Source organism: Muntiacus reevesi, chromosome 13 (genome assembly GCF_963930625.1).
Source record: "Muntiacus reevesi chromosome 13, mMunRee1.1, whole genome shotgun sequence".
Taxonomy (NCBI): domain Eukaryota; kingdom Metazoa; phylum Chordata; class Mammalia; order Artiodactyla; family Cervidae; genus Muntiacus; species Muntiacus reevesi.
This window is the reverse complement of record NC_089261.1, coordinates 41,965,396-41,974,539: the sequence shown is the minus strand read 5'-3', so window position 1 is coordinate 41,974,539 and position 9,144 is coordinate 41,965,396. Positions and strand designations below refer to the sequence as shown.

The 9,144-nt window shown below is 37.9% G+C and overlaps 1 protein-coding gene across 4 annotated transcripts in view; it reads right to left on the bottom strand.

Annotated features, from left to right (window-relative positions):
* Positions 1-2,185: 2,185 nt before the first annotated feature.
* INTU (inturned planar cell polarity protein) overlaps positions 2,186-9,144 on the bottom strand; it is an 82,904-nt gene continuing 75,945 nt past the window's right edge. For 3 of the 4 annotated variants that reach the window (XM_065904748.1, XM_065904750.1, XM_065904749.1), the window contains exon 16: positions 2,186-5,473. In XM_065904748.1, the coding sequence (XP_065760820.1) occupies positions 5,362-5,473 (112 nt within the window). In that variant the 3' untranslated portion in view covers positions 2,186-5,361. Of the gene's footprint in view, positions 5,474-6,868; positions 6,961-9,144 lie in introns of those variants that run through there. The other variant, XM_065904751.1, reaches the window with a different exon arrangement.

Below are 9,144 nucleotides of genomic sequence, written 5' to 3'. Positions count from 1 at the left end.
ACCAGGTCTGTAAAAAGAGTTAGTAGCCCAAACACGACAGAGCAGCAAAATCAACTGTGTGGGACTAACCAAGTTTAGTTTTGGTTCCCAGAGTAACCCTTGCACCTTCTATTAGAAATCGCTTTAAAATCTCCTTTCAATGTAGCAGGGGTCCTTTGTCTAGTCACTGTCTCACTCTGGTTTTACTGACTGTACCCGCATAACGTAATTCAACACATTTCTCTTTCTCCGGTGTTTTATTTGGTAATTCTATCTAGAGCAGTGGTGCTCAGACTGCACAAATTGGAGGTGTTGGTAGGGGGTGGACGGAGACATGGGTTTGTGCCTGGGTGTCTGTGTTTGAATTTGAATTCCCCAGGTAATTTTAATGTGCAGAGAGTTGGGAACGTGTTCTAGAAGAGCGGTTCACAAACTGATTTTAGGATACCTTTTCACTCTTCATGTAGAAGACCGCAAAGAAGCGTCTGTTTTTATGTTATATATTGATATTAACCATTTCAGAAATTGTAACAAAATTTTAAAAATCTACTCATTTAAAATAACAGTAAACCCCTACAAAAGTACATTTTTATATTAAAGAACAGTTATTTTGCCAACAAAAAAATGTAGTGAGAACAGCCTTGTTTTATATTTTTTAAAGTCTTTTTAAATGTCTGGCTTAATAAAAGTCTGATTTACACAGCTGCTTTTACATTCCATTTGCTGCAATAGCGCCCAACATGTATGTAACTGCTGGAAAACTCCACTATACACTAATGAGGAAATGAGAGCAAAAGAGGCAAAAAATGTCCTATGATTATTAATAAAGAAATATATTCTTAATTCCTCTCTACAACTTGTTTGATGATTTCTACTAAAGGAAGGAAGCTTCTTCCATTTTATCATCTTTTACTCTGCAGGACTTGGAGTCTTTAAGCACATCTATAAAATGTGAGATGAGTTACTGGTTTTTTTGAACTTTAGTTTGCATTTTTAAATTTATTATCCCAAGTGTGTTGTAACACTTTTAATAGTACTTGTTACTAGTGAAGAACCAAATATTTTGGCCAGAAGCATTCCAGAGCAGGAATTTTGTTAATCTTTTGGCGACCTCATAAAAGGAGTTGGCAAGTCCTACTGGTACCATGTTTGATACCTTTTCTTAGCAGCTCACTTGACTCAACTGGTTTTTCAGCCTGAGTTTCTTTGTATATTGTATGCTGCTGACATGTTAGTCTTTCTAAAGCAATTCCATTCATCATTATTCCTAGCTTGAAAAATTACAAGTTTTCTCACTGCATTGACTTCAAAATCCTTTGTGAAATCCATCACAACTTCAAGAAATGATGGGCATTTTATCTGCAAAAATCTGGAAAATGAAAGACTTAATTCTCTTTTAAGGTAATTTGAAGCACTTAGGGAGAAATTAAAGGGGGAATTTCCCAAATCACATTCCAAGCAAGAATGTCTCTTTAAGGTGCCAAAAGAGTTAAAGGAACCATCTCTGGTCACAGGGAATGTAAGTTATTTTCAGAAGTCAGAAAAGCCTGCTGCTGCTCCCCAGGGCAATTTTCTCTCCCTTCCCTTTTTGCCCCCCTTCCCGCCCTAACATGACTATAGTTAACAGTGTTTATAGCATGTTCCTTTATGATATCTTCAAGCTTACTTTTGACATATATTCTTTGTTAGAAGACGGCAAAAGTGAAAGTACTTAGAAATGTAATTTTGGTTTTTTTTACCCTATTAAGAGCTCTGAATCATCTCTTTTCAATAGATTAAGTGCAAATGTTTATTTTAATTTGTTGCTTTGCATTTTATTTACTGATTTACTGAATGAAAAAAGTTCTGGTCACTTATATGTTGATAATAAAAATAGAGAGTCTCAGGGCCTTTGCACTGTTCACTTTTTCCTTAGAAGTCAGCTTGGTTAGTTTCCTAACCAGATCTGAGGCCATCTCAGCAACCCTTTCCCTGGCCACCCTGTCTCTCACACTTCATACTCCATTTATTGCTTCACCTTTCTTCTTTTAGTTTTTGTTTTACTTATTTGTGGTCTGCCTCTCCCACTAGAACATAAGCTCCATGAGAGTAGCAATTTTTGGCTGTTTTGTTCATTGCTCTATCTCTGGCATTCAGAACAGTGCTTGGTACAGAGCAGAAATGTAATAAATGTTTGTTGGATGAATGGACAAAAGGTCAACACAACTGCAAACAAACCTCTGCACCATCTTTATTAAAAACTATCAATATAGTGCAAAAATAGCTTCAGTTATATAGAATATAGAAGTACAACTCTAAAAAATTAATTTCCACACAGTACAGTATATAAAGTTTTATTAATATTACTGTATTTTAAAATATTCAAAGTATAAATCCTCATTTTTAAAGTGTTTAGTGCTGAATACTTTTTCTTAGCTTTCCAACATTTTGTACAGTAGAGGGTATGATTTAGATGACTCCATCATGTTCAACCAATGGATATTTAATAATAAGTAGTCATAGTAGTAGCAGCAGCTAACACTTTTGTAGCACATAATGTGTGCCAGGCACGTTAGAGGGAAATTACACAGACAACAATAATTATTCACAATGTTATTTTCAAGAATCTTCAAAGTGGACAAACCTAGTAAATTGGTTTCATAGCTCTTCCCATTTGTATCAGAAATGTAAAAAAGCAGGGACTGCAACTTACTAACTTGCCAGTATGCATCATCATTGAGGGTCCCTTGGCACAAAAAGAGAAATTCCCTATTCTAACATGACAAAACAAAGAGACAAAAATGAGAAATGGAGAATGGGGGTTGAAATCTAAAATGTAATTTTGTGAGGGGACAGGATTAAAAAATATATGATGGTGGTAAGCCAGCACTTGCTTTTTTTTTAAAAATGCTGGATATATAGTCTTTTGCATTACAGTCTTTGGTGAAAATGAATGTTTGCAGGACGCTAATAAAATCCAACCTAAGAATGTTTCTATAACTGCAAAAGCATTCTATATCCCTCTTTATTTAATAAAGTAGCAGATAGGCACTTATTGTCCAGTGAGTCGGATCTACTCTCAGGTGTGAATCTGAACATATGTGGAAAAATGAGCAGCTAAGTTTACAGTACTTACCACACTTATTTTGATATCTATTTAGAGATAAAAGCCAAGATAATGTTTGGTTTTCTTTCTTAAAAATGCAATGTCTCTGCAACATGCACATTACATCTGCAATACTTCAAATGACTTGGCCTTATAAAAGGATAGTAGTCTTTTTATTTCAGTTATTAAATAGTGGTCTTATGATTCTTTCAGACCAGGAAAGCAGTTCAACAGATCAAAATTTCACTAAATGAAACAAAAAGTTCCTAATGGTTTAAGTCCCAAGATCAGTCTGTTTGAAAATCTGAGGTGATCAGTGGCTGCATTTATGAATAATTCTCCATATTAAATATAGCTTCATTGTGTTTGAGGGACCATTATCAAGAAATTTAAGACATTTACTAAATACTCTTAAACAATACTTTGATACTTATATATGTGCACAAGCAGTCCTAAGACAGCAGTAAAGAGTCTATCATTTGACCAAAATTATAATCTGAAGGGGAAAGGGAGGATATTGCAAGTCATTTTCTACCAAAGTTTCTTGTTCTGTTTTGAATGCCAAAATTAAGGTCCACAAGTCACTAATAGGACAAATACAGTGGTTTGCATCTTCAACACCTGGGTGAAAATCTCTTAAACTCATGACAGAGGGATAATAGTGTTTCTTCTAAGACCAAATATTTTAAATGGTGCATCCACTACATTTTTCAGTTAATTCTAATTAAGCTCGAGGTCTCATGCTTGAGGTAGGGGAAAGGCAGAGACTGGCTTTATATGTGCCGGTGTAATATGCCTTCCAAAGGTAAATCCTGAAGAAGAGAGAACCCAATGCTATAAAGTCACGGGAGCATCTGAGAATTCAGGAGAATCGACTGGGTAAATGTCAGTTAAGAATTGTCATGTTCTTCCTTCCTTTCAATCTGCCAAATTCTGACAGCTAAAGAAAATTCGTAGCTTAGTACCTTTCTTTCTCTGCTGCTGCTAAGTTGCTTCAGTCGTGTCTGACTCTGTGCGACCCCATAGATGGCAGCCCACCAGGCTCCCCCATCCCTGGGATTCTCCAGGCAAGAACACTGGAGTGGGTTGCCATTTCCTTCTCCAGTGCATGAAAGTGAAAAGTGAAAGTGAAGTTGCTCATTCGTGTTCGACTCCGTGCGACCCCATGGACTGCAGCCCACCAGGCTCCTCTGTCCATGGGATTTTCCAGGCAAGAGTACTGGAGTGGGCTGCCATTGCCTTCTCTGTTTCTTTCTCAACTCATGGTCAGATAAATTTCTTTTTCTACTCATGGTCAAATAAATTATTGTTCATTAAAGGTACCCCTTTGGGAAAACCCAGTACATCCAGATTTGTAAGGAAAAACTTTGTATTGACTGGAAGTTGTCATAGAATTTCTTTAGTTAACTTTTTCATTGTTTTCAACATGATTGGGTTTTTTTTTTAAAGATTTACATAAAACTTTCCTAAAATTCATGAACTTGTATAAAATGTGTGTATACATGAATATATTTCAAAAAAGAGAAAAACAATGAAAGTATATGAACAAATAGTTTACAAATATATATCCTAGTCAAAATAGAACTGACCTGAATGAGTAAAGAAAATCAAATAAATAAAAAAGTAAGTTTAATTTTCACTCCTCTTCCCCCACAGTGAGGTATCTACTAAAACACATAAAAGAAAAGTATCTAATCTAAGAAGGAATCAGTACTCAACATTACAAATTTAGGTACCAAACAATAGGTTAGAGGGAAAAAATTGCACATTTTACTGAAGAGGATCTTTAGACACCTCAAAGCAATCATTTCATTTGTACATGAAAAATCTGAGCTCAGAGAGGTACAAAAACTTGCTCATGGTCACAACACTAATTAGTAACAGAACCTGGTCATCTCTTCCCAATTTCATGATTGTTTTGCCAAATATCAATACTAGTCTTGAGAAATATACACAAAATATTGGGTTTTTTTCCAAGATAAACATTCTTATATTAATTTCACATAAAATACATCACATTATTTCAAATCAGTAAATAAATTAATGTTATATACCAAAATGGAAAATAAGTTAACAATCTCTTTTTCATATTTTGATCAAGTATTTTCTTCAAAACTCTCAGAATAAGATTTAGTGCATCAAATCCAGCAGCGTATTATCTCAGCCTTCATCAGCCTTATGTTCAGTATTGATTAGTGAAAAGAAGTTAAACCGTATCTCCTTGTGAATAGATTTCAGCAGTTCTAACCCTGCTTGATGGTCTCTGCACAGTGTCGCTATGCGTCAAGAAAATACAGCTACAAGGTTAATCCAAAGAACAATTTAAAAGCCATCTCAATGGCTATTTCTGTAACTGAGTCATGAAAACAGACATAAAGTTCTTGAAGTTTGGGATGAAGAAAGAGCCTCCTGTAGAGAAAAAGAACACACTAATTTCAGAAATTCCAAGAAGGAAAAAACTCCAACTCTCCAATATATTTTCCTATATTTTTTGGTTTCTGAAAGAATAAGTCATAAATTCAACCACTAATCTAAACCTACAGTAGGGGGAAATGCAACTAGATTTATAATTAAATAATATATGCCTTAGGTCAATTATATTTATTTTTTCAGGGTGTAAAAAGCCTATTGTATCAACTTCTATAGACATATTCCTTAGTTTTAAAATGTTAAATTTAGTTATTATTATAACATAGTCAATGATGTACCATTGCTCTAAGTGCAATAGTTATTAGACATCGAATTGGGATTAACATTGAAACTTTGATTTTCTTAAAGAGTTAAAATTTTAGTCTGTTTAATCAATACTAATCAAGATTGCTGGGAGAAATATCAATAACCTCAGATATGTAGATGACACCACCCTTATGGCAAAAAGTGAAGAGGAACTAACAAGCCTCTTGATGAAAGTGAAAGAGGAGAGGGAAAAAGTTGGCTCAACATTCAGAAAACTAAGATCATGGCATCTGGTCCCATCACTACATGGGAAATAGATGGGGAAACACTGTAAACAGTGTCAGATTTTATTTTTGGGGGCTCCAAAATCACTTTAGATGGTGACTGCAGTCATGAAATTAAAAGACGCTTACTCCTTGGAAGGAAAGTTATGACCAACCTAGACAGCATATTAAAAAGCAGAGACATTACTTTGCCAACAAAGGTCTGTCTGGTCAAGGCTATGGTTTCTCCAGTGGTCATGTATGGTTGTGAGAGTTGGACTGTGAAGAAAGCTGAGCGCCAAAGAATTGGTGCTTTAGAAGTGTGGTGTTGGAGAAGACTCTTGAGAGTCCCTTGGACTGCAAGGAGATCCAACCAGTCCATCCTAAAGAAATCAGTCCTGGGTGTTTATTGGAAGGACTGATGTTGAAGCTGAAACTCCAATACTTTGGCCACTTCATTCCCGGGAAGAGCTGACTCATTGGCAAAGATGCTGATGCTGGGAGGGATTGGGGGCAGAAGGAGAAGGGGACGACAGAGGATGAGATAGAATCACCAACTTGATGGACATGAGTTTGAGTGAACTCCAGGAGTTTGTGATGGACAGGGAGGCCTGGCGTGCTGTGATTCTTGGGGTCGCAAAGAGTTGGACACAACTGAGCAACTAAACTGAACTGACTGTATACAAAATATTAAACCATTTCTGACTTCCTTCAATTTCTCTATTATGCATAGATCAGCATCATCTTAATTCAACACCTATTGATTTTTTTTTCAATTCCAGTTGTGAATGTAGTCATGGCTCTACTATATACCTACATGTGTGCCTAACTGGTCTTCTTATCTCTATTCTCTCTCATGTCCAGACCATTTCATTTGGCTCCCAGCTTGATCTTCCAATAACACAGCTCTGATCACTGTACACTTAGTTTTGATCATGTTGATGCTCCCAAGCTTGCCTGGTTATACATAGAATCACAAGTGAGCTTACTACAGATACAGAGTCCCACTCCCATAGATTCTGGTTCAGTAGGTCTGGGATGGGGTACAGGCATTTCTGATTTTAATAAGTGACTCAGTCAGTCGTGTCTGACTTTTCAACCCGGGGGACTGTGGCCCTCAGGATCCTCTGTCCATGGACTTCTCCAGGTTAGAATGCTGGAGTGGGTAGCCATTCTTTTCTCCAGGGGATCTTCCCAACCCAGGGATCAAACCCAGGTCTCCCCTGTTGCAGGCACATTCTTTACGATCTGAGTCATCAGGGGAGCCCTAATAAATGTGACTCATCTGATTCTAAATCCTGCGGATCAGCACATGGGAATTACTGCTTTGGATAACATTTGTAAAGCATTTGTCATACAGCTTAGTACTACGTGGTAGGTGTCGAGTAACATTCAGTTCAGTTCAATTGCTCAGTTGTGTCTGACTCTTTACGAACACATGAATCTCAGCACGCCAGGCCTCCCTGTCCATCACCAACTCCTGGAGTTCACTCAAACTCATGCCCATCGAGTCGGTGAGGCCATCCAGCCATCTCATCCTCTGTCATCCCCTTCTCCTCCTGCCCCCAATCCCTCCCAGCATCATGGTCTTTGCCAATGAGTCAGCTCTTCGCATGAGTTGGTCAAAGTATTGGAGTTTCAGCCTCAGCATCAGTCCTTCCAATGAACACCCAGGACTGATCTCCTTTAGGATGGACTGGTTGGATCTCCTTGCAGTCCAAGGGACTCTCAAGAGTCTTCTCCAACACCACACTTCAAAAGCATCAATTCTTCGGTGCTCAGCTTTCTTCACAGTCCAACTCTCACATCCATACATGTCCACTGGAAAAACCATAGTCTTGACTAGACGGACCTTTGTTGGCAAAGTAATGTCTCTGCTTTTTAATATGCTGTCTAGGTTGGTCATAACTTTCCTTCCAAGGGGTAAGCGTCTTTTAATTTCATGGCTGCAGTCACCATCTGCAGTGATTTTGGAGCCCCCCCAAAAATAAAGTCTGACACTGTTTCCACTGTCTCCCCATCTATTTCCCATGTAGTGATGGGACCAGATGCCATGATCTTAGTTTTCTGAATGTTGAGCTTTAAGCCAACTTTTTCACTCTCCTCTTTCACTTTCATCAAGAGGCTTTTTAGTTCCTCTTCACTTTTTGCCATAAGGGTGGTGTCATCTGCATATCTGAGGTTATTGATATTTCTCCTGGCAATCTTGATTCCAATTTGTGCTTCTTCCAGCCCAGTGTTTCTCATGATGTACTCTGCATCTAGGTTAAATAAGCAGGGTGACAATATACAGCCTTGACGTACTCCTTTTCCTATTTGGAACCAGTCTGTTGGTCCAGGTCCAGTTCTAACTGTTGCTTCCTGACCTGCATACAGGTTTCTCAAGAGGTAGATCAGGTGGTCTGGTATTCCCATCTCTTTCAGAATTTTCCACAGTTTGTTGTGATCCACAGAGTCAAAGGCTTTGGCATAGTCAGTAAAGCAGAAATAGATGTTTTTCTGGACCTCTTTCTTTTTCGATGATCCATCAGATGTTGGCAATTTGATCTCTGGTTCCTTGGCCTTTTCTAAAACCAGCTTCAACATCTGGAAGTTCACGGTTCATGTATTGCTGAAGCCTGGCTTGGAGAATTTTGAGCATTAGTTTACTAGCATGTGAGATGAGAGCTATTGTGCAGTAGTTTGAGCATTCTTTGGGATTGCCTTTCTTAGGGATTGGAATGAAAACTGACCTTTTCCAGTCCTGTGGCCACTGCTGAGTTTTCCACATTTGCTGGCATGTTAAGTGCAGCACTTTCACAGCATCATCTTTTAGGATTTGAAATAGCCCAACTGGTATTCCATCACCTCCACTAGCTTTGTTCGTAGTGATGCTTTCTAAGGCCCACTTGACTTCACATTCCAGGAGGTCTGGCTCTAGGTGAGTGATCACACCATTGTGATATCCAGGTGGTGAAGATCTTTTTTGTACAGTTCTTCTGTGTATTCTTGCCACCTCTTCTTAATATCTTCTGCTTCTGTTACGTTCATACCATTTCTGTCCTTTATTGAACCCGTCTTTGCGTGAAATGTTCCCTTGGTATCTCTAATTTTCTTGAAGAGATCTCTAGTCTTTCCCACTCTGTTGTTTTCCTCTATTTC